The sequence below is a fragment of the Neomonachus schauinslandi genome, chromosome 5 (assembly GCF_002201575.2).
Source record: "Neomonachus schauinslandi chromosome 5, ASM220157v2, whole genome shotgun sequence".
NCBI lineage: Eukaryota > Metazoa > Chordata > Mammalia > Carnivora > Phocidae > Neomonachus > Neomonachus schauinslandi.
Window position 1 is genome coordinate 175,031,149 of NC_058407.1, and position 25,273 is coordinate 175,056,421.

General features: G+C 55.5%; 1 protein-coding gene across 1 annotated transcript in view; it reads left to right on the plus strand.

Annotated features, from left to right (window-relative positions):
• Positions 1 to 25,273, plus strand: part of MAD1L1 (mitotic arrest deficient 1 like 1) — a 285,464-nt gene that overhangs the window by 183,179 nt on the left and 77,012 nt on the right. Inside the window, exon 13 of the mRNA XM_044915187.1 lies at positions 15,039 to 15,129. Within this exon, the coding sequence (XP_044771122.1) occupies positions 15,039 to 15,129 (91 nt within the window). The remainder of the gene's footprint in view (positions 1 to 15,038; positions 15,130 to 25,273) is intronic.

Genomic DNA, 25,273 nt, shown 5'->3' on the forward strand with positions numbered 1-25,273 from the left:
AAAGTTACAGAGCACACTCTCTGACTGTACCAACCTCACACTGGAGGTAACAGGAAAACAACGGGACCATCTCTTCCCATTTGCACATTAGACGGCGCACCTCTAAATAGCCCACGTGTGAAAAAGGAAGTCTCGAAGGAGAAGTCAACACAACTGAGTGGTCATGGTAAGGCACAGACCTAAATCCACGAGACACGGCTCCGTGAGTGCCAAGGAGGTGGATAGCGCTCAAAGGGGGAAGGTCTCAAACTTCTATTCCAGCCTCCAGCCCCAAACAAGCAGAAACAAAGAAATAGTAAGTAGCAAACAATAATGAAACTGAAAGGAGAGAAACAGTAGAAAATATTATTGAAACAAAACCTTCTTTGAGAAAGGGCAATAAAATCAATAAACTTCTAGCAAAACAGACACACATGGAAAGAGAAAACAGTCACCTATATCAGGAACGAGATGGGGATGTCCCTAGATCCTGTAGCCATCTAAAGGGTATAATGGGAGTTCTCCGGACGGTTTATACTTACAAGTTCGTTACCTTAGGAGCAACGGACCAATTCCTCAAAAACCAGACTCCCAAAACTCAACCAACATGAAATCGATCATCTGCTTAGTCTTGTAAGCATTAACTAATTGAGTTCATAACTAAAATGCTTCCCCAAAAGATATTTCCAGGCCCACATGGTGTCCCTGGAGAATTCTAAACACTTGAAGAGTAATATCAGTTTTATGCAGTCTCTTCCAGAAAAAAGAGGAGGTTGTCAGGGTTTTGGGGGGAAGGGGTGTATGTGTGTCCAGGAGGATGGCGTGAGCGGCCTTCTGTGCTGACCCAGTTCTGCGTCTTGCCCTCGGTGGTTACATAGATCTGCGTGTACGGTGGGTTCTCATGCGGGCTAGCAAGTGGGAGCCTCTGCGGGCTGCACCAGGGTCAGCTTTCCTGGGTTTGATACTGAACTGTATTTGCTCCGGTTGTTACCACGGAGGGAGACTATGTGAAGAGCTCATGGTCCTCCTTGTACGTTTTTTGCAAGTTACTGTAATTATTTCCTACAAAGTTAAAAACAAAACAAAAAACCCACCTCCAGACAATCCTCCAGTTTGAGCCCTACCCTCTCCCTGTTTCCAGAAGTGACTACTGGTGGTGCCCATTCCTGAGACTATAGGATTTTCTTGGCTTTTCCACTGCCAGCCCAGGATTTAGCTTTTTGGGTTATTTATCACTCCTCCATCTGCTTTCCAGCTTCTAAAGGTCTATTTTGATGTTGTTCCTTCCTTTATTTTCTTTGTCCTCTTGGGAGTACAAAGTATAGAAAAAAAAGAGGAAAACGTTTACTCTTGTTTTAGTGAGATTTTTGAGAAGGATTGCACTTAAATCTATAGGAACCACCATCTCTCACTGGAGTCTTGGCGTTTTTTCCATTCACGTATGTTTTATAAACAGTGAAGCACATCATTCAAACCCTGTTTTTTCACTTTGTAACCTAACACTTTCCCATGTTTTTACAGACCCTTTGTAAATGGAGAGTCTGTTCCAAAACACAGTTAACTAATCTACTTTTGGAGTTTGAGTTGTTTCAAGTTTTCAGCCGTTCAGAGCAAGCTACGATGAACATCTCTGTGCATTAACTGTTGTCCGTGTTTTGACACACGTGTAAGCATATTTTCTGGGTCTCAGAAGCTTGACGGCATTTAGACCGCGGGAGTCTGGCTGCGTCTGGGGTTCTGGTGCATCGTACTTCACGGGTGAGGACAGCTTCTGGCTCTGGTAGTGACAGCAGTTGTAGCCAGAGCAGCTGTAGCCAGAGCAGCTGACATCGATTCAGTACTTTCCGTGGGCCGGCTCTGCACCTGTCCGTTCTCTGTGCTAGTCTGCAGAAGTCTACAGTCCAAAGAGCGTTTTAGAAAACAGTGTTCTCCTGAGGGTGGTTAACCTGCAGCAGAACGCATCCCCGTAAAAGGTACGGTGTTACGACCGCCGGAGTACCAGGGGCAGACTCGTGCAGCTGTCCCCGCCGGGCACCGGTCTAAGATGGTGCGTCCTCTTTGGAGAAGGTTAAAACAATAATGAAACCAAATGCAAGCCAGTCTCCTTTTATTATCACTGTGTGCCTTCAGTTCTAAAGAAGGTCAGCAATAAAATGACTCCCCCCACCTTCACCCCCACGTAGTGCCGTAGACACATTTGATAGATGTGCACACATGCACTTGCCGTCACAGTAAGATACAGATAAAGTACAGGATGTTCCCAGGAGCTTTTTTATTTTATTTTTTTAAAGATCTTATTTATTTATTTGAGACAGAGAGAATGAGAGAGACAGAGAGCACGAGAGGGAGGAGGGTCAGAGGGAGAAGCAGACCCCCCGCCGAGCAGGGAGCCCGATGCGGGACTCGATCCCGGGGCTCCAGGATCATGACCTGAGCCGAAGGCAGTCGCCCAACCGACTGAGCCACCCAGGCGCCCCCCCAGGAGCTTTTTTTATATTTTACTTTAAAAAGTATTACCCGGGGATGCCTGGGTGGCTCAGTCGTTAAGCGTCTGCCTTCGGCTCAGGTCATGATCTCAGGGTCCTGGGATCGAGCCCCGCAACAGGCGCCTTGCTCAGCGGGGAGCCTGCTTCTCCCTCTTCCTGCCGCTCCCCCTGCTTGTGCTCTCTCTCTCTCTCTCTTTCTCTGACAAATAAATAATTAAATCTTTTAAAAGATTATTTATATGGTAAAATTGCCTTTTTTCATGAGGGGTGCCATTCTATGAATTTTAATTGCCCCTTAGTTGGAAAACAAAGTAATTTAATCACCTCAGAATCCCCCTTGTGCCCTTCCATTGTAACCACCCACCTCCACACTGCTGACCCCTTGGCAACCATGGACACCTTCTCCATTTTTGTCAGTAATGTCTGATGAGTGGAATCCTACAATATGTAATCTTCTGAGACTGGCTTTGTTCACTTGGCATCAGTGAGATTCATCCACGTTGTTACCTGCATAAAGCCCATTCTTTTCCGATGACTGTTGATTTCTAGTAAGTTTTGAAACCAGGATGTTTCAAGAACGAGCTTCATTCTTCTTTTTCAAGATTATTTGGACTCTTCAGAGGTCTTAACCACACTAAAATCTTCCTATCCCTGAACATGGGATGCCTTCCATTTATTTTGGTTTTCTTTCATTTCTTTCTTTCTTTTTTTTTTTTAAGATTTCATTTTTAAGTAATTTCTACACACAACGTGGGGCTCAGACTTAAAACCCTGAGATCAAGAGTCGCATACTCTTCTGACTGAGCCAGCCAGGTGCCCCTTCTTTCATTTCTTTTAGTAATGTTTAGCAGTTTTCAACATACATACCTTTACCTCCCTGGGTAAATTAATTCCTAAGTATTTTGTTCTTTTTGATGCTGTTGTAAATGGAACTGTTTTCTTAATTTCCTTTTGAGATTATTCATTACTAGTAGATAGGTATGTAACTGAGTTTTACATAATTGATTTTGTAGTTTGCAGCTTCCTGAATTCATTTATTAATTCTAACAGGTGTGTGTTTGTTTTGCAGATTTTTAGGGTTTTCTAGATTGTGGCAGCTGCAAATACAGTTTTATTTCTTTCTTTCTAATATGGAAACCTTTTATTTCTTTTTATTGCCTAATCGCTTGGGCTAGAACTTCTAGTAGTATATAAAATGGAAGTGGTAAGAGCAGGCATCCTTGTCTTGTTTCTGATCTTGGGGGAAAACCTTTCAGTCTTGTACCAATGAGATTGGTAATAGCTGTGGGTTTTTTCAAAAGTGCCCTTTGTCATGTTGAAGTTCCTCTCTGTTCGTAGCTGTTCGTAGGTTGAGTGTTGTAGGTGAAGTTGGAAGGAACTTACCCGTCTGTTGAATAAGGGTTATTGGTCTGTGGTTTTCTCGTGGTGTCTTTGCCTGGCTACAGGACCACCATGATGCTGGTCTTGTAGAATGAATCTGGAAGGGTGCCCTCTTCTTTAACTGTTTGGAAGAATTTGGGAAGGATTGGTGTTAATTCCCTTGTAAGTGTTTGGTAGAATTTGCCCGCAAAGCCATCCGGTCCTGCGCTTTTCTTTGTTGTTGTTTTATCACTGCTTCTATTTCCTCATTAGTACTATTCTGTTCAGATTTCTGTTTCTTCTTGTGTCAGTTTTGGTAGTTTGTGAGTTGCTAGCAATTAGTCTTGGTTATCCAGTCTGTGTAGAGTTGTCCACAGTCTTGTCTGGCAGTCCTTTTTATTTCCAACAAACTTAGAAGTAATGTTCTATCTTTCATTTCTAATTTTATTAGATTTGGACCTAAGTATGTCTTTTCATATCAGTTCTGAAGTTTGTTTTATTTTGGTTTACTATCGTACATTGCTATTACATAGAAATGATTGATTTTTTTAGTTATTCATTTTGTATCCTGAAACCTTAATTAATTTTCTCATCAGTTTTTTGAGGGTTCTTTTGTTTCAGTTCCTTGGGCGTTTCTACATAGATATTCTGTTGTCTATGTATTTGGTCGGTTTGACGTCTTTGCCGAGTGGTATGCCTTTGGTCTCCTTCCTTGTGTTTTGTGCTGGTTGGCACTTCTGTACAGTGTGGAGGTGGGATGATGAAGGTGGACACCTTTGCCTTGGTCTTGGCCTTGGGGGAGGGCATTCAGTCTTAGCCACTGAGAATGAGGTGAGCTGTAGGTTTTTTGTAGGTATCTTTTATCAGGATGTAGAAGTTCCCTTCTATTCTTGACTTACCACGAATGGATACTGAATTTTTTCGGGTCCTTTTTCCTTGAATTGACTGATAATGATCATGTGGTGTTCCTTCTTTAGACTGTCAGCATGGCAGATTCTGTTGATTTATTTTTCAGTATTGAACCATCCTGACACCCTAAGATGAGCCCTCCTTGGTTGTGATGTATTGACCTTTTCACGTATTGCTGGATTCAGCTTGCTAATGTCTTGTTGATGAGTTTGTGTCCATATTCATGAGGGATGCTGGTCTGTCGCTCTCTGGTGCTGTTCTTGTCTGGTTTTGTGCAGCATAATGCTGACCCAGTGAAATGAGTTGGGAAGCATCCCCTTCTCCTTTGTTTTCTGGAAGAGATGGTGTCGAATTGGCATCACTTCTTCTTTAAATGTTTGCACCCAGTAAAACCAACTAAGCCTAGATGTTTTTGTGTGTGAGGTTTTTAACTAGCAGCGTAATGTCCTCACGAGTCCTAGAATTACCCAGGCTATGTCATTTATCTTGGGAGAACTCGGCTAGATTGTAGAATTGGTGCATTCCATATAAACTGTCAAGGTTCTGTGTACGCAGTTGTGCACACAGCTCCTTTCTTGTCTGTCTGCAGGATTTGTAGGGGAAGCCTCTCGTTCCTGATATGATGACTTTGTGTCCTCTGTTTTTTCTTTTCTTGGCCAGTCTTGCTGGAGGTTCACTGTTTAATTGGCCTCTTCACAGAACCAGTGTTTGGTTTCTTTTATTTTTCTCTTTGTTCTTCTGTTTTCAGTTTCACTGACGTCTGCTCTTTATATATCCGTCCTTCTGCTTGCTCTGGGTAGATTTTTTCCCCTTTCTTTCTAGTTTCTTAAGGTGGAGTCTTGGATTATGATTTGAGATCTTGTTTTCCAGTAGAAGTGTTCATGCACTGCTTCAGCTGCATGCCGCAGTGTGGTGTCGTGTTCTCGTTTCATTCACGTAAACGTACTTCAGAATCTCATCAGTCGTTTCTCCAAACAACGTGTCATTTAGATGTGCGATGTTAGATTTTCAGACGTTTACAGATTTTCCTGCTACTTGTCTTTTACTGACCTCTAATTCCATTATGGTCTGTGAGTATAGTTTATACAGTTTCAGTTTTTAAAAATGTGCTAAGGTTCGTTAAATGCCGCAGGAATACGCCCTGTCTTGGAGAAAGCTTACCTGTCCTTGAGAAGGACTCTGTTGTCCTGGGGGGTGCATTGTGCCCGTGTCCATTAGACCTGCCTGGCCCATGGCCCGTGCGGCCCCTTCTGCCTCAGCGTCTGCTTGTTGCTGCGAGTAGGAGTGAGGGCTCCAGCCGCACTCCCACTCTCCTCTTCTCTCCCTCCAGTGCGGCCCGCTGTTGCTTCGTGCATTTCGACATTCTGCTTTTAGCAGCAAGCACACTGAGGGTTATTGTGTGCTGCTGAACTAACCCCTTTCCAGGCACGTTCTCAGCAGTGTGTGTTTGCTTTGTGTCCATGTCACATTTGGTAATTCCTGCAAGAAGTCTCGACTCTGTTGTTCCTACGTGTGGTATGATTGGTGGTCAGTGATTATGATTCACGGAGGCCCAGGTGGTGGTTAGCACTGTTAGCGGTCAGGTGTTTCTTCGTTCAGGCGAGTGCACTTCTGTAGGACCCGCGGCTCCTGCAGACCCCGCAGGCTGCCGTGTGCACGGGGAACCAAAACACTCGCTCGATTCGCTTTTCTGTGGCTCTGGGACCCAGCCCGCGGGATCTCCGCGCTGTGTCTGCACATTGTGTCGTCGTGGCCCCTTTCGGGTGGGCCGCTGGCTGGTCCACCCTGCATCCGACGTCGACATAGCCGCTTCGGCTCGCTCCCTTCTTCCTGTCGCCGTTCCTTTTTTTCATGTTTCTTTCTTGCGTGAGCCCTTGCTACGTGCCAAGCACTGACTCATTTAATTCTTAAAACAAGCTGTAAAAAACCCAGTATGGACTATTACTATCCCAACTTTATAGATGAAGGAAGTGAGAAAGGAGTTAAGTATCTTGTCCAGGGTGATATTGTAACCTTCTTTCATGCCAACTGTTCATTTTGGATTAAGTTTTGGTTTGCAGGAGGCTTGCAAAAACAGGACAAGAGCTCCCATGGGCATGTTTCCCGTCATCTCGAACATCTTCCGCTGGACACACCTGCTGTGGGCTTGTACCGTCATCCTTTGGCTGCGCCGTTCATCTGCCCGCTGACGTCCAGTCCGGGCCCCGCCTTGGTTTTGGTTACCCCTGCCTCCTCTGCTCTGGACAGCATCCTGGTCTCTCTCTGTTTCCTGCAACCTCGTCAGCACTGGCCAGGTGGCCGTGGCCGTCCCCGGGCCAGGCTTGTCTGACGTGTCTCATGAAGAGACCTAGGTTTGGGCTCTTGGGAGGAAGTCCATGGAGGTGAGGCCTCCTCATTGCACGAGACCAGGGGTCCGTAACACTGACACTTCCTTCCCGACGCACATCCTTGGTTCTCATTTTATCGCAAGTCGCTCTTTCCAAACTCCGCTTAGCAATTTCTGCTGAACAGCCACGTGCCACCAACGCAAGGACACGGTTCAGCCAAACTCCTTGCGCTCTGTGGTGAGGCCCTCCTTTCCTCCACCTTCCAGAACATGCTCTTTGCTTCCACCGGAGTCCTCCCCATAGTTACCCTCAGTGCCCAGATTCCTGGCTGTAGCCTGTGCCCATCACCCGCTCTGAAGCCGCGTCCGCACGGGCAGGGGCTTGTCGCAGCGGCCTCCACCCCTTGGGACCAAATCTGCCTCCGCGCTCGGGCCGCCATGGCAGATGGCACAGCCCGGGCACCTTAAGCAACAGACATTTATTTTCTCCCTGTTGGAGCCTGTAAGTCTGAGGTCAGGGGGCCATGTGGTTGTTTCTGGTGAGGACCCTTCCTGGCTGCAGGCCTTGCCTTCCTGCCGAGTACTCATGGTGGGGGACAGTGTGCACAAGCCCTCGGGTATCTCTCTTACAGGGACACTTACCCCATCACTGGGTACCACCCTCAGGACCTCAGCGAACCCTGCCTGCCTCCACGTTCCATCACACGGGGGTTAGGGCTTCAGCATAAGAATCTGGGGGACACAGACGTTCAGTGCATCGCAGGACCCCCTCCTTGCATGGATGACCCCAGAGCTGGGCCGGCAGCCTCTCTGTGCTGCAGACCCCACTGCGAGATCTGACATTTGTTGCGTGTGGACGCGGTCATCTATGCCTGTGAGCCCGACCCTTCTCTCTGTGCTGGAAACAGGGCGGGCGTGTGACGCACAGCACGGTCCTGAGCCGACGGTCAGGGCCCGTCGGGGAGGGGGAGGCAGCAGGGAGTGCGTGCCATGTGGGAGCAGCGGGCGCTCAGGCTGGACAGGTGCGTCATGGGCCAGTGCCGCCGGCTGTGCCTGTCCAGGCCGTTCTGGGGCCTCACCCCTGGCACCCCCTCCCCCATCACCGTTGCGTGGTCCAGTGGGAGCGGCTAGCAGCCGCCTCTCCTCGCCGAGTCCCGTGCACACCCTGCTTTGACTGGCTTCGTCTTCTCGAGAGGTGATCCGGGATGTCGTCCGGTTTGTGTAGCAGCCCCCTCGTCTCAGGAACATGGAGGACAGTTTCTAGAAACTCACGCCACAGCTGCTTGCTTTGAACCACTTGAAGGCAAAGCAGCCTTGTGAGCTTTGGAACACAGGCGGTTTATTCTCTCTCCCTCAGCGAGGTAACAGTTTGCCTGAAGAGGAGACCCAGGGAAAGGAGGTGCTCTGTCTTAAAACACGTAAACAAGCGTTATTTATGTGGGTTTGTTCTCTGACAGCGGCATGGATTACAGCAAGCTGTCTTATCGATATGCCTACAGCCACGCATGTGCTTATTTGAATGTAGCCCTCGAGAACATTTGCTCACGAGCCTTCAGAATCCGTAACCTGTTTTCACAGCAGCCTAGCAGGGCTTCTCATGCAGCCTGCGCCCAAGATGCAGTGGTCCTTCCCACAGAAGGCTGCTTCCCCGAGGCGGCAGGTGCTGGGCCCCCCCCCCCCCACTCCTGGGGGCGCCTCCTTGTCCATCCCTCGGAGAAGCCCTGACCCAGCAGGAGCCCGTCTGCGAGGGGGGCGCATGTCCGCGCTCTGGCCAGTGCTCCCGCCTCTGCGGGGGGGCGGGGGGGGCCTGCAGCAGCGCTCGTGGGGGTGTGGGGTGGTGCACGTCAGCAGGTGTTTCTGCAGCTTTATTGGGGTATGGCCGACAACAGGCTGCACATGTTCAGAGTGTAGTGTGATGTTCTCACAGACACGCACGCCCCTGTCAAACGGTCACCACACTCCAGGTGCTGGACCTGCCTGTCACCCCCGACGTTTGCTCTCGAGGGCTTGGAAGCCTCCCTTCCTCCCCCACCCCAGGCAGCCCCTGATCTGCTCTCACTCGAGTGGACTGGCTGGCGTTTGATAAAGTTGGAGAGGAACGGACTCGCGCAGTGTCCACTCTTCTGTGCCCGGCTTCACAGTTCTGACACTGCAGCGTGTGCGGATCAGTGGTGTGTTCCCGTAGATTGCCGGGTCGACGTGCTGCGGTTTGCCTGCGTGCACTAGAGGTGGGCATTCGCTTTCCCCGGCTTTCGCCCGCCACAGACAAAGCGGCCTCCTGTTACAAATAAAGTCCTTGTGTGGAGATATACTCCTGTTCTCTCGGGTCACTGCCGACGTGTGGAACGGTGGCTGCTGTGTGCTGCCCTGTTTTAGGAATCTGCTTGTCTGAGTGGCTGCCCCGCCCAGCATCCCTGCCACCAGCCGACGGCCCCCCAGGGCCTCCACAGCAGCACTTGGCCCGCAGCCTTTCCCACTGTACCCGGAATCGGTGCGCGGCCGCCCTGCTTGTGGTGTGCACTTTGTTTCCCTAACGACCGATGATGTTGACATGATGTTGAGCGTCTCTGTTTGTCATCATCGGGGGTCTTGTTCTGCAAAGTGTTCCCACTCGTGTCCAGTTTTTACTCGACGGTTTGCTCCTTGCTGAGTCTGAGCGTTCTTCGTCTGTTCTGGGTGCAGGTCCTCTGTCACATACTTGCCTTGCACGCATCTCCCCCCATCCTGCGGCTCGCCATTTCGCTGCCTTGTGAGGCTTTTAAGGAGAAATCTGTATCAGTGTTTTCTCTTTATTTGTGATGATTTATTTGGATATTGTAGCTGTGAAACTTTGCCTATCCCAGATTCGCAGGTTTCACCCTATATTCTTTAGTAATTTTATAATTTTCCGACTTACATGGAAGTTTCTATTTCCATTTTGAGTTAGTTTTTTATATTACACACATTACAGAATTGGAGGATTTTTTTTTTTTTTTTTTTTTTTAACGAATACCTAGCTGTTCCAGCACCATTTGTTGAAAAGACATCCTTTCTGGGAGCCTGGGTGGCTCAGTCGACTAAGTGTCTGACTCTTGATTTTGGCTCGTCGTGATCTCAGGGTCATGAGATTGAGCCCCGCGTCCAGCTCCATGCTCAGCGGGGACTCTGCTTGAGAGTCTTCCTCTCCCTCTGCTCCTCCTCCCGCTCATGTGCACTCGCTCTCTCTAAAATAAATAAATCTTTAAAAAGAGAAAGCATCCTTTCTATGCTGAATTGCCTTAGAATATTTATCAGAACAGGCTGTCCATGTGTAGGTGTTTATTTCTGGGCTCTGTTGTGTTTCCTCAGTCTGACTTCAGACCAAGGCTGTTTTGGTCACTCTGGCTTTATGACGATTTCTCGAAATTAGGTTGTTAGCTCTCCAGCCTTTTCCCCAATGTTGTTTTGAGCATTCTGGGCCTGTTACATTTCCACATGACTTTTAGAATCATTTTGTCCGTTTGTACAGAGAAATGTGTGGGATTTGACTGGGATGGCTTGGATTCTCTAACAGTGTGGGGAGAAGTGAGGTCTTGGCAGGCTGGCCTTCTAGCTGCAGCCGCGTGTATCTCCATGTGTTTGGGCTGATGGTAATTCCCCTCCGCTCAGCGGACCCCTGCATAGTTATCAGAGGGTGGGCCTCCGACAGCTTCTCCGGATTGATCTCCACGTGCTCTGTGTTCTTGGATGCTGTGTTATGTTTTCCAGTTATCCTTCTTTTCTAGCTCAATTCCATTAGGGTCACGGAAGATACTTTGAATTACTAAAATCCTTTTCAACATGTTGAGCCTCTTTGCGTGGCCCAGCCTCTGTCTGTGTTCACGAATGTGTGTCCGCCCGAGAGGACTGCCCTCTGTTGTGGTGGTCAGAGTGCTTCCACCGGACACTGAGTCAAGTTGGCTGGTCATGTTGTTCCTGTCTGCTTTTCCTTCTGGGGTTTTTGCTTCTCATTCTGCCAGTTATCGAGAGCGTGATACTGACCTCTCTGGCTGTAACCGTGGGCTTGGCTATCTCTCCTTGCCTTTCTACCAGGTTTTGCTGCATCTCTCTTGAAGCTCTGTCGTGAGCCTGTGTGTGTTCAGGCCGGTAGTGTTCTCCTGGCCAGTGGCCTCTTTGTCATTGAATTTGCCTCGTGGGAGCCATTCCTGGCTCTGAAACTGACTTGGACGCCAGTGGGGTCTCCAGCTTTCTGTGTTCCCCGTGCCACTGTCTCATGGAGCTTTGCCTCTCCGTGTCAGGAGCGCTCTTTTGAGGCAGCGCGTAGTGGGGCTGTTCTGCCCACTCTGACGGCCTGCGTGTAGGCGGGTGGGTAGGCGGCGCACATGTCATGTGGCGGCCGGTACAGCTGGGTCTCACTCTCTTCTTCTCGTCTCAGCTCTTCCTCTGCATTCCCCGTTCTGATTTTCTGGCTTCTTTCTCATTCAGTGGGTGTGTGTCATTATTTCATTGTATTTCCTTTTTTCACTTACTAGTTGTCACTCTTGGCTATTTTGGGGGTTGTTTTCGGGGTTACGGTACACATCTTCCACTTACCACAATCCTCCTGCAAGCGATGCCGTACCTTCCCACACGGGCAGCCTCGTAAGCCCGTGTGTCTGATGTTCCCCTTGAGCCCCTGTGCGTGTCACACATTCTAGTCAGACTTCTACCTCAGACCCCAGGACACTTTTGTTAGTGTTGTTGAAACGGTCTCTTCAAAAAATAGTAATGTGCTTTTGTGTCTTGGCTAGAAGATGCCGTGTGTATCTACACGGTGGAATATTACTCAGCCATAAAAAAGAATGAGATCTAGCCGTTTGTGACGACATGGATGGACCTCGAGGCTGTTATGCTCAGTGAACTAAGTCAGAGAGACACAAATGCCGTAGCGTTGCACTCACGTGGAATTCAAAGACGAAACGAGTGGTCCAGTGAAACAAAACAGAAGCGACTCACGGATACGAGAACAAACTGCTGGCTACCAGAGGGGCAGGGGTGGGCAAACCAGTGGGGGGATTAGGAGCTACAGACCTGCAGTTATAAAACGGGTGAGTCTCGGGGTGTGGCGTACGGCACAGAGAACGCAGCCCAGGACCACACAGTGACTTCGTGTGGAGACAGACGGTGACGCCCGTAGTCGCTACACCGTGGTGAGCCTTCCTTGACGTCCGTAGTCTCAGAGGCTCGGCGTCACACGCCTGAAACTCGTGTGATGGTGTTTGTCAACGGTACGTCAGCTGCAAATAGAAGCTAGTAATTTCAGCGTCCTTATAAGATTTAGATGAAATTGAAAACCACGTACTTGCCAGGGTAGCCACGCTCTCCACTGCTGCTCGCCCCTTTGCGTGGATCCCAGTCTCCACGCAGGGTCCCCGTCCTGCTGCTGCGAGGGCTTCCCTTGGCCCCCCTCGTGGAGCGGGTCTGCTGGTGACGCGTTCTTGTAGGTTCCGTTTGCCTCAGAACATCTTTATGAATATTTTCATTGGGAATCGAATTCTAGGTTGGCACTTTTTTCGTATTTCAGTATTTCAGAGATTTTTCTTTTTGTCATGTGCAAAGGGGTCTCTGTCTTGTGCTTGGGGTTTGTTGAGCTTCTTAGATCTGTGTATACTTTTCATCAGATTCGGCACTTTCTTGCAGTGTTTGTCCTTCTCTCCCTCCCTGTCCTTTCCTCCGGGGGCTCCACCCACACGGACGTTGTGCTCCGTGAAGTCGCCCCACAGCTCAGTGACGACCTTGTCAGTCTTTTTTTTTTTTTTTTTTTTTTTTTTGAGACAGAGAGCACGAGAGGGAGGAGGGTCAGAGGGAGAAGCCGGCTCCCCGCCGAGCAGGGAGCCCGATGCGGGACTCGATCCGGGGACTCCAGGATCACGACCTGAGCCGAAGGCAGTCGCTTAACCGACTGAGCCCCCCAGGTGCCCAATGAAACTTTATTTATTTGTTATTTTTTTTATAAAGATTTTATTTATTAGACAGAGAATGAGTGAGAGAGAGCACATGAGAGGGGGGAGGGTCAGAGGGAGAAGCAGACGCCCTGCCGAGCAGGGAGCCCGATGCGGGACTCGATCCGGGGACCCCAGGATCATGACCTGAGCCGAAGGCAGTCGCTTAACCGACTGAGCCACCCAGGCGCCCTAGAGGGGATTTTCTTTTCTTTTTTTTTTTTTTAAAGATTTTATTTATTTATTTGAGAGTGAGAATGAGAGAGCATGAGAGGGAGGAGGGTCAGAGGGAGAGGCAGACTCCCCGCCGAGCAGGGAGCCCGATGCGGGACTCGATCCAGGGACTCCAGGATCATGACCCGAGCCGAAGGCAGTCGCTCAACCGACTGAGCCCCCCAGGCGCCCAATGAAACTTTATTTATTTATTTTTTTATAAAGATTTTATTTATTAGACAGAGAATGAGTGAGAGAGAGCACATGAGAAGGGGGAGGGTCAGAGGGAGAAGCAGGCTCCCTGCCGAGCAGGGAGCCCGATGCGGGACTCGATCCCAGGACCCCAGGATCATGACCTGAGCCGAAGGCAGTCGCTCAACCGACTGAGCCACCCAGGCGCCCTTTTTTTTTTAGATTTTATTTATTTATTTGAGAGAGAGAGAGAATGAGAGCACATGAGAGGGAGGAGGGTCAGAGGGAGAAGCAGACTCCCCGCCGAGCAGGGAGCCCGACGCGGGACCCGATCCCGGGACTCCAGGATCATGACCTGAGCCAAAGGCAGTTGCTCAACCGACTGAGCCACCCAGGCGCCCCACGACCTTGTCAGTCTTAAATATTCCTTTTCTTGTCTGTTTTACTCGGGATTGTTTTCAGTGTTTTGTGTGTTGGGTTGTTTTTTTCTTTTCTTTCCTATAGTCTTCAAGTGTGAAACCCTTTCTCCTACAGAGTCGACTCTGTAATTAGCCCATCCAGTGTGTTTGTCAGCTCGGGTGCTGGGCCTTCCCCTCCAGGGATTGGGTCGTCTTGCTCTTTCCTCCTTACCCCGCTGAGCTGCTCAACAGCAGACTGGTGCTCCCGTGTCCCAGCACTTTAGTAACCGTTTTAATGTCCTTGGGTGCTACTTAATGTCTGCCGTTCTTGGTCGGTTTCAATTGATTGATTATTCTCCTCATTATGGGTCATATTTTCCTACTTCTTTTAATGCCTGCTAGGCCTTGATTAGTTGGCAGACACTGAATTTTGGCTTGTTGGATTCTGAATGTTTTTGTATTCATATAAATCTTCTTGAGCTTTTTCAGAGATGCAATTAGGTTTCTTGGAAAGAGTTTGGTCCTTTCAGATCTTGTGTGATTTGCTGGGCCGTCCTGGAGCACTTCTCAGTCTAGAGATAATTATCTCTCGGTCCTGAGCCAAGACCTTCCTGAATAATCTATGAAATGTGAGCTTTCCATTCTGGCTGGTGGTGGGGAAGGCCCTGTTCCTCAGCCTGTGTACGTGCTGGGCACTGCTTCCTGGACACACTTTTTGATTTTTAAATCATGTGAATATAGTGCCTTTCAGAAAATTAACTTTAAAAAATGAAGACAAAAATAAGACTTTCTTACGGTGAGCTGAAGCCTGCCGCTCGCCTGTGTCGGCCGCTGGCCTTCACATAGCCTCTGGGCCCATGACGGAGGAGGGACGCTGCGCGGTCCCCTGAGCCTACTTCCCCCCTAGTCCGCATCTCTCTCCAGGCCATCTCCGTGGTTCTGTGTCCTCTGTGACATGTGGTCACACCTCCTGGGAGTGGACCACCAGGCACAGGACACGTGCAAGCTCCTACCTGTCCTGCCTCTGCTTAGCCCCCCCCCCCCCCCCGCCCCGCACCGAGCTGTGGTCGGTGAAGACCCCCTGCAGAACCATCTTGGTCAGAACAGACACGTGGGCTGCACTCCCGGCCGGCGTGAGAGAGACACACCCCCACACCCACCCCCACCCACACATCCGTCTGTCGGAATGGATGGGCGAGCTGCTGTGTATGTCCTGATGGTCCGGCTCTTCTTGCAGGTTGAAGATTGAGGAGCTGGAAGGGGAGCGCAGTCGTCTGGAAGAGGACAAGAAGATGCTGGAAATGCAGCTCGAGCGGTTCACCCTGCAGGTGCGTACTGGCGGGCGGCCACGGCTGGAGGCTCCTCCCAGAGCTCCGCGTTCTCCCGGCAAGCGTGCCCTGCCCTCCGGCTTCTTCCTGCGTGTCCGTGCCTCCCGCACGCACAGACGTCCCATCTTCTGGGTCACCAGACTCAACCGAGCTGGGGCCCTCCCGGACGCACGCACCCCTGGCTGGCTGAGAGCATGTGTCCCAGAGCCCAGCACAGAGGGTGTCCCACCTTCGGGCTGCGTGTCACCAGCCCATGGCCCCGGGCCTGTGCTCCACCGGCGTTCTCCCCTCCCCCTGCACTGGCCACGGCCTGTGGGACCTTCTCTGTTTGGGCTCGTATCCAGGCCCGTCCCCACCTGCCTGCAGCCGCGAGGTCACGCTGCTGTTCACACCGTTCACTCCGACTTTGTTTTTCACTGTTATCCTCCTGTCTAAATTGTTCCGTGGCAAGGAACCTGCAGGTTTGTGATTACCCAGATTTTGGACAGGCCATTGGTTTTATCTTGACACCTATTAGAAGCAAATCAAATCTCTTTTTTGTTACCGATTCTTGGAGTCGGGAGAAGTGACAGCTCTGATGAAGCGAGGTGCCGTGAGCCGTGGCTCGCAGCGTTCAGCTCTGGGAGCCGCACTGGTTTAATTGGGCCGCGGTCCTCAGAAGGGAGAGCTGGGCTGTTGGCAGGTCGACCCCAGCGGCCCATCAGCCGGGCCCTGTCAGAGCAGGGTTGGCGGGTGTCTCCTGCGTGTCCAGTCAGGAACAGCCTGTGAGCGGGGCTCGTGGCTGCCCAGGCCCCCCCACCGCGTGATGGGGGTGCAGTGAGTCCTGCTGGAATCTTTCCCTTTTTCCTGCCTCTGGGCTTCCAGGCCTTTCCCAGGGAGCCCGCTGTGGCTCTTGGCAGGGTTTCTGGGGTGCGGTGCAGGTGAGCACTGTGGCTGATGGACGTTCGCCATCCTGGGAGATGGGGTGTCCGGTGCTCTTCCCGTGTCAAGTGTTCCTGGGTGGAGATACTTTGAGCTCCACGCCGACCCTCGGGCGGGGCAGAGGTCTTGCAGCAAGTCCTGGAGCTACTCACGGCCAAGGGGCTGGGCACCTGCTCATGGGGCAGGTGGCGTCTGTGTCTGTGGGAGCTGGGGGGGCCCGGGACAGGCTTGTGGGGCCAGGTTTCCGTCATGCTGGGGGCTCAGGTGCGTGTGCGGGGATGTGGCGGTACTCCCTGAGCTCGGCCACGGCCCTGGGGCGGGGGGTGGCAGGGCTGAAGCGCAGAGGAGTGGGTGGTGGAGGCTTCTAGATAGCCTCACACCGCTGCCGCCTCTGCTCTGGTGGGTGTCCCAGGCCTGGGGACATTTGCTGGTCCCGCGGCAGTGCCGTCTCTGACCTTGAGCGGCAGCAAGAGGAGGGCCGTGACAGTCTGTCCATGTTCCCGCTTGCAGCTCGAGTCCATGAGGGCCGTCCCCGCACCTAGACTGGGGCTCGTCTCAGGAAGGTCGGCCACGCACCATCACTGTGCTCTGCAGACCTCTCCCTGTGTCCACGGTCCTCAGTAGGAGGTCCTGCTTCCCCGTTTCCCTGATGAGGAAACGTCCGGTCAGGGAGCAGGGCTGAGCTGACTGCTCCAGAGGGCGTGGGCGCTTGCCGTGGAAGCAGCGGTTGTGTGACCCCGACGCCGTCCCTTCTTCCGGCTCACGACGAGCGCCGGTGAGCCCAGGCCCTGCCGAGGGTGCAGAGACACGGGGCTCCGCCCTGGAACCCTGACCCCCCAGGACAGACAGGAGTGAAGGCGGCGAGTCAGGGCAAGGTGAGCGGCCGTGCGGGTCACGCAGAGCGGACAGGAAGAACTTGGGTCTGGCCGGGGTCCAGGCAGCCGCGAAATGGGTATGAAGACGACTTGGACGCTCAGAAACAGGAGGGCATCGTGGGGTCCTCAGCTGGACCTGTCCCGTCCCTTGCCCGGGTGGCTTTAGGCATGTTGGCTTTCCCATGTGAGCCCCCACTTCGTCCTTTATAACTTTGGGATAACCATGTGCACGTGGGGGGTGCCTGGGGAGAGGAAACGCGTGTGGAGGGCAGAGACCTCACCCCTTCACCTCTGCGCTGGGGCCTGGGAAGCAGCAGGCCCGCCACGGGTGTCTCCGCCCCTGCTGCCCAGCGAGCCCCACGCAGTCCAGCCACGGCCGGCGGGGCGCTCCTGTGCACATGCCCTCCCCCTCTCCCCTCTTCCCTCTGCAGACAGGCTTCGAGTTGGGCCGCTTCGAGGAAGATTGATTAAAATCAGCTGCAGTTTGACTTAATTGGGAACATATGCTTGGAGAGGGAGCGCCACTAGTTAGAACTTCTTGTAATCAGTTCACAGCTGGTTGGTGAGGCAACAGCTCCCGTTCCCAATCTAAGCCTGCTCCTCGCTCTCCGGACGGCGTGGGGCGCGGGCTGCGGGGGCGGGGCCGTTCCCACGCTCGACCCGGTGCCCCAGCCCACGGAGGGGCCCCCGCCAGCCGCGGGGGACTGCTGCTGTCTCGTGCGCGCCCCCTTTAAAGATGGGGAGACCAAGGCCCACAGCCAGTGCACGAGTGGCTGGCTCACAGACCCCTTCTGTAGAGGCAGGATGGGCTGGGCCAGGTCCAGATGTCCCGGGGCTGGAAGTGGGCAGACCACCTGGACGGCTGGGCCTGGAGGCAGGGGGCGCCCTGTGCTTCCCGTGTGGCTGCCGGAGCCAGGGGCTGGCCACCACGGCCCTGGGCCCCCTGCTCCCTCCCACCCCGCCCCTGCCCCGCACACCTGTCCGCGGCGGGCCTCGGTTTCCCAGAGCCAAGAGAATGATTGCGGAATGGCGGTAGGACTCATGTCCCATTGGCCTCTTCTCGGTGGGTGGCCTCTGGTGCGGGTGGTGGCTGCGGCCCTCACCGCGGCCTGTGGCCCTGGCCTCAGGCCACTTTGGTGACCGCGGTGACAGCTCCCAGGCCGGCCGAGCAGGGCCCGGGCCCCACCAGTGTTAATAGTAACGCTGCCGTCCCGTGCCTTACCTTGACGACACACGTGCTTTCCCCATTCGTGTTTCTGATAGGCCAGATGTGGGGACGGTGACAGCCACGGGCCACATGAAGCTCTGGAGGTGCAGCTGAGAGGGGCGGCGGACGCGTGTCTGTCAGCAGCCCTGGCCGGACACCCGAGTGCACAGCACAGCCTGGCCGCACGCTTGCACTCTGGGCCCTCGGCCCCCTGGGTTTGCCCTAGCGCTTGATGAGCATTCTCAAACGTGCAGCCGGGCGAATTCCTCCGTGGAGACCCGCTTACCCACCACCCACATCCGGGCACGAGCATCTTACTGTGGGGGCCTCTTGATACCACCCCTCTGCCATCCATCAGTGCTTTTACATTTTTCTGATGCATTTTAAAGCAAATTGCAAACATCTGCACCCTTCCCTGTAAATGCTTCAGCATGTAATCAAGCAGAATTCTTCTCTGGGAGTGGAGCCCACGTCTCACTGCCCCTCCGTGCTGCCTGATCACGCTGCTTATTCAGCCAGGTGACCATCAGGGGTGGGCGCAGGTCCCACTTCCCCCCCAGCCCACCCCGCGCGCCGGCTCCTCCGGGGCTGGGTGGGGCTGCCTGTAGCCAGCCGGCAGCGCTGCTCAGGAAAGGGACCAGACTGCAGCCCAGTGACATTTGAAATAAGTATCTTTTTTGGAAACGGAGTGGGTAGAAAATTGCTGGGTTGCCTGTGAGCGGAAAGCTCACGGTGCCCGTGGAGCCGTCCCCGCTCCCATCCCTGCGTCAGCAGGCAAGCAGCTCTGTCTCATCAGACCCTCCCGGCCTCCACCTCCTTCCCTCTTCTTGAATACGAGGTTGGGGGGGGATGCTGCCCTCCTCACCCTGTGCTGCCCTCTTCCCTCTGACGCTGTGACAGGATGGCCCCCCAGGTGCCCACTGGTTCCCTCCACCTGCAGGTTCCTCCTGCCTGGCCTGGGCCCCCCCGGGGACAGACCTCCCTGCCCCCACCTGCCAGGGAGCCCTGAGCCGAAGGCAGGCCTGACCTCTGCTTCTTAGAACCCTCCTGCTCTGTTCCCCTGTGGCCTGTCTGGCTGCTGACCACGCCCTCGGGCATGTCCTGCCCCTGGCTGGCCCTCTGCCCACACTCCTGCAGTGCTCTCTGGGTTCCTTCCTGGAGGCGCCGAACCCCACAGGCCATGTGCTGGGGATGCGTGGGTGGAGGGTGAGCCCCAGAGGGGGTGACCGGAGCAAAGGGCTCTGTGTATGGCATCTCCGTGTGTGTGTGTGTGTGTGTGTGTGTGTGTGTGTGTGTGTGTGTGTGTGTGTGTGTGTGTGTGTGTGTGTGTGTGTAGGATAAACTTCTGGAGGGAGATCATGGGATCAGAGGGTACCTGCACTTACTCCGGTAGATTCTGCTGTGGGATGGCGTCGACCGCAGCCTAGGAGAGCGCCGGCTCCCCGCGGCCTCACCAAGAGTGCGCTGTGACGCCGGGAGATCTTCTGCCGGTGGGGGGGTAGGCCAGTATACTTTCAACCTTCAGTCCTTTCATTACACGCGGGAGTGAGGGCCCTTAAGTACGTTCGTGTGTGCTAATGTCCGTGGTCCGTTTTTCAGATGGGTTGTTGGTCCTGTTGATTTTGTGGAGCTTTTTGTATTTTGAGGAGTTGAGGTGTTTTTGTTTTAAGTTGTGACTGTATTTTCCAGTTGATCGTCTGTCTTTTGACTTTGCTTGAGGCATTTTTAACGGAGGACAGGTTTTGGTCTTCGGGTTTTTCTGTAGGTGCGTTTGTTGACGTTGCGTCTGGGCTCAGGTTGTGCAGGGCTCTTCCACGGCGGTTTTGTTTTTCACGTGTGAGTCTGCGTTGATGCGGCGTTTGGGTACAAAGCCCGACATCAGCCTGTTCCCCAGCAGGGCTCCTCCCGGTAGCCCCAGGACCGCTTACTGCACAGCCTGTCCGCGCTGGGGTGTGGGGCCGCCCCCTCGGGCCCGGGTGGCTCCCCCGGCTGGTGCGCCCCGTCCTTCCCGGCCCCGTGACCTCTCCTGCAGGATTTTCCTGGCACCTCTTGTTTACTTTTATGTGCTCCCTGGAATGAACGTATCTAGCTCCCCCAACCAATGTAGAAATTGTTAGGTTTCGTGGGAGATGAGGGTGAACCTCTGGGGTCCAGACATCGTGGGACGGTTGCTCTTCTGCGCAGGAATGCTGCTGTGTCTGCATTTACGGGGTCCCCGTTGTGCCCCGCCGGAACGCTTACAGACAGGTGTTCCTCTCCTATGTTACCTCTGGGTCGGGGGTCTTTCCTTCGGTGTCCTGGCCGGGCGAGCACACACGTGGACTCTGAGCTCCGCTCCGGAGGTTTGTGACCCTCCTCGGGGCGGGCAGGCGTGTGCCCCAGACCCGCGCTCCTGGACGGGCGTGTAAAACAAGACGCTTGAGGAGAGAGCCTCCCTTCCCCACCATGGCGCCCGGCTGCTCATGTTTATTAACGCCGAGGACTAAGAAAAGCCAGCTTGCTGATGTGCACTTGTGTGGAGACATTTCGACAGGCACTGATTTCTTTTGATTTTTTTATGAGGAGAACGACGTGTCTTGAATAATAAGCCCCTTCACATCCCATGAGCCAGGGCCAGCAGGCGTCTCCGCGGGGCCGCAGACCCTCTAGGCTGCTGGCCCGGACGGCCTCTCCCCATGCGCACATGGGGTCGTTCCACCTTGTGACCCTCAGGGCGCCAGGCCGGCCTGCTCTGCTGCCCTGGGACCACGTGGCCTGGGGGGCGGTGGCACCGCGCCGTCTGTGGCCCCGCGCCGTCTGTGGCCCCGGCAGCCTCGCCGCTCTCAGACCGCGTGCGGACACCTCCTGCCCTCCGCGCGCTCCTCGCCACGCACTCCTCGCCACGCTTCGTATTACCCAGCCCTCTAGGAGCCTGGACGCAGGGCGTGATGAGAAGTCGTGTGTGTCATCTCTAGGCAAGTGGAATTTCCTGAGTGGGCCTGGAGTGTGGCGGCGCGGGGTGAGGCTGGTGGGCGGAGGGCGGCGCCCTCGTCCCAGGACCGCCCGTGGGTCCTGAACCCTGCTCAGCCAGCCGCAGCCTCGTGCCCAGCGGCGCCCGTGTGTACCTCCCAGGAACCGAGGCCCCGAGCCCCTGGGGCAGAGCCGGGAGAGACCCGTTGTCCTGACGCCGGTGTGGGGCTCTCCGGCCATCGCAGCAGTTCCCCTCAGGTCCCATCAAGTCGGGGGGCGCCCATGACCAGAGAGGCAGAAGGGCCAGCTTAGGGAGCACTTGTCCCGGGCTTCCTGTCCTTTGTGAGCGTCCCAGGACTAGCGGGGCCCCCGGCCCCACCCTGCATGCCAGGGTTCCTCCACAGGCCCCTTGAACAGCCTGTCACCTTCCTCCCCGTGAAGCCCCCACCCTGGATTTGCATCCCAACCTGCTCCTGCTGACACCGGCGGAGGTCGCAGCCCCACCAGATGGGGGTCTGAGGTCGGCTGCCGGGGGGTGCCGGCTCTGCTCAGCCCTTGAAGGGTTGTGCCCGTCCCTCGTGTAGACGCGCGAGTGTCGGCCTGTGTGGCGGGCTGTCCCGCGTTGGGAAGTCAGGCCAGGCGGGCACAGGCCCAGCTGGGGGGGGGGGCACCCGCAGCACGTCTGCCCTGGTGGAGTCCGGCAGACACCCCCGTCCCTGACCTGCAGCACCGTCCCTGTGGGGGGGGAGCAGTCGCGCCTGGGGTACACGCCACGGAGGTGCTGTGGGCACTGGGGCCAGACTGCCCCCCCCGGCAGAAGTCAGGTGCTCCAGGGACAGGAGCTGGGTGGCAGAGGGGCTTTCCGTGTGCGCGTTTGTCCCCCGCCCCTCTCTGTGCGGCGCGAGGCAGAGGTGCGGCAGAGACGGCCTTTGGGGGTGTCTTGTGTGGCAGAGGCCCTTTCTCCCTTGGCGGCTGTGGTTCTCGTCTGTTCAGTGGGCACTTAGGGAAGAGGGGGTCCTGTCCGCGGAGCGCATGGCCCTCCCTGTCCCCTGCTGTGTCCAGGCGTCTCTGGCCCCACCGGCTTCCTCAGGGAATATGTGTGGGGACAGAAGATAATGGCTGCCTGGGAGGAAGACGGCAGCCCAGTGGGTTATGCTGTCAAGAATCCCGTTTGATGAGTGAGGGTGTTTGGGTTGCAGTCATCAGAACACCCAGTGCAAAGGGGCTTCGCTAATCCAGCCCCTCACCGGTTTCCCTGCTCTCTCCACTTTGCCTTCCAGCTGGTCAGGCCCATCTTCCTGCGACCCAGGGGCTCTGCGGGGGGCGGGGCTGTTGTTTCCTACACAAGCGCTATTCCAGGGCTCGGGGCCCCAAATTCCTTCTGAACGTGGTGCCAGGCCCCACGCCCTCCCTATACCACAGCCTTGGCCAGAGGGAGGGAGGGGCCCCGTGGGCTGAGCAGCGGTCGCTTGGCCAGCCGGGTGCTGGGTGTGGGGTGTCCGACCCTCCGCGAGCCAGCCCACCTTGCTGGGCCCCGCTTGCTGGCAACTCATCTCGCCTCTGCCGGCTCCTCCCAGCTCAGGCGGGTGGGATTCTGGCTGCAGCCACTGTTGGCTCCCTGTGATGAGGAGGCCGTGACCGCCGGGGCCGCCCGACTCCGGGAGCTGCAGCTCGTCGGCCCAGCCGAGCAGGGACCTGGCTCGCCTGCTCAGTGACATTGTTGTGGAATGGCAGGTGGGCGGGGTCCCGAGCGGCGGCCTCCAGAGCAGCCGGACGAGCACACGCAGCAGGAGGCCTGTCCCTGTCCTGATGTGACCAAGCTTCCGGAGGGCCCAGCCCCTGGACCGGGAGCATTAGGTGGGCTTGTTGGCCGGGCAGCTGAGCCAGCATCCATCACAGTCAGTGGCCAGTCCTCCTCACTCACCCGCCTCTGCTGCCCCCACCCAGAGTTTTGCCAGTGCTGCCACCAGAACAGCCTTCTCTGGGGGGCCTGTAGGGCAGCCCCCGTGGCAGCGGCTGCCTGCGTAGGTCCAGGGAGTGGGGGAGGGCGATGGCCATCATCCAGCTCTCCTGACCCAGACAAGGTGTTTCCCGCCTCCCTGCAGACTGCGGACCAGCCTCTCAGGACAGGTCCCCTTTGGGGGACCTCTGGGTGGAAGTCCGGGTGGTGACCGGCTCACTGGCCTCTGGCTGCTGAGTGGAGCCCAAGGTCAGGGGCAGCGTACAGAGAGCACGCAGGCCGGCGAGGTGGCACAGGAGATTCACGAGGCACGTGTGGCAGGGACAGGACGCGGCAGACGGACGGGCGCACGCGCTGACGGTCTCTGCCGTCTCCACTCTCCCTGTCCCGCCCCCCTCCCGACCTGAGTCAGGGCCCTCGCCCGCGGGCTGGCGGAGCTGGGGCCCAGCCCAGGCTGGTGGGACACGAGGATCTGCTGGGTCTGGTCTAGTGGGGACCCTGTCCCATCTGTGCAGAAATCACCAGTGGCCTCTGCTCTGCCCTCCCAGAGTCCAGCCCCTGGACCTCTCCGTCTTCCGTTGACCTGTCCCTTCTGCCACCACTTGGGCTGTCGGGAGCCCCAGGTGCGCTTGATAGAAACCCAGGCTCAGAAGGGGGCAGTTCTGTCAGCGTTTGCTTCCTCCCAAGCAACCGTGGCGGGGACGGCACCGGAGCGGGCCTGAGAGGGCGGTCGTGCGGTTCTGCAGGCTCTGCCCGGCCAGGTGGCCAGCCCTCCCGAGGCCCAGGTCCCCTAGAAAGCGAGGCTGCTCCGTGGGCGCGCTGCAGTGACCAGGTGTGTAGTACGAGGCAGGTGTCCTGAGCAGGAAGAGATTCCAGTATGTGACCTCTAGCTCTAACGTTCTTGTGGCTTCTGGGCCATTCTGGGGGTAGAATGGATGAGCCCGGTGCTGATGGCCGAAGGGGGAGTGAACGCGCAGTGTGGGGGCGGGGGAGGCCCCTGTCCTGTGCCCCCGCCCCATGTGCCGTGATCTCTGCCCCCTCCTTGCTTCGAGGGAGCAGGTTCGCACCTGGGCCTCCCTGCCCCCAGTTTGCTGACAGCCCTGGAAAGGCTTGGGTCCTCCACACGTGGGTCCGTGTGGAGACGCAGCGGTCTGGGCTGCGTCTGGCAGACGTGAGCGAAGCCCGTCAGGATTGACTCTGGTGTTAACGCCGGGGGTCCTGCTGGGCTCTGTGTACTCAGCAAAGCTCATGTGGTTGAAGACTGCTCACACGTCCCCTCTCCCCCAGCACTTGGGAAGGTGAGCGGTAGCATCCCCGTCTGGGAGACCAGCAACTGAGGCTCCGAGCGAGCGAGACTTGGTCTCATCTCAGAACCAGTACAGGGAAGTTCTGCTCCCGGAACCCGGAGGAGGGGCTGAGCGGCTAGCTAGGCCCGGTCTCTGCTCAGGGCCGAGGGAGCTCTGTGCCTGGCCCGTGTGGCTGAGCTGCTGGTTGTGTGGGTGCCAGGGAGGGATGGGCACCCCCGCTCGTCTCCGGGAGGAGGGAGGCATTGATGCACTCGTGGTGTTGGTCACCCACCCCTCTGGAGCTCCGAGCCCCATCTCTGCTCACCTCCCGAGGTTAGGAGCCTCGTGTAGGCAGCTTGCACCAGTGCCCAAGGTCACCAGAGCTTGCCTTGCGGGTCCTGCCCTCCTGCATCTTGGAAACATCATGCCTCACCAGCAGAGCTCTGGACCAGCATCATGCCCGGCCTCTGAGCTGGGGCTGGGCTCTGAGATGCAGCACAGTGGCCCCCAGGCTCCGTCCTCCCTCTGCTGTGCTCCTGGAGCTACCTGGGAGGGTCTTTGACCGGGGGCCCCAGGCCTCTCAGCGGCTGCTGTGGGTTGTCCCTTCAGGGCTGGCGCGTGGCGCTGGACACAGTAGGCACACAGACCCCCGTTGTAAATCAGGACAGCCCACTGAGAGGTGCAGCCTTGGCCACAGGGACTGCGGAGTGCCCAGCTTCTGATCAAGCCTCTGTCCTGGGGGACAGGAGGGGAAATGGAGGAGGGGGGCCGGGCCCGTGTGGTCCCTGGCATCTTCTTGGCCATGTTGGCCCAGGGGCAGATGGAGGCTTGCAGAGCACCTGTTGCCCCCTCAGTGAGATGTCTGTGGCTTGAGGAAGGGACCTGCCTCTGTGGCCACCAGCCCTGGGCCTCTCTCCCCGTCCCTCCCCCCCCCCCCCCCCCCCCC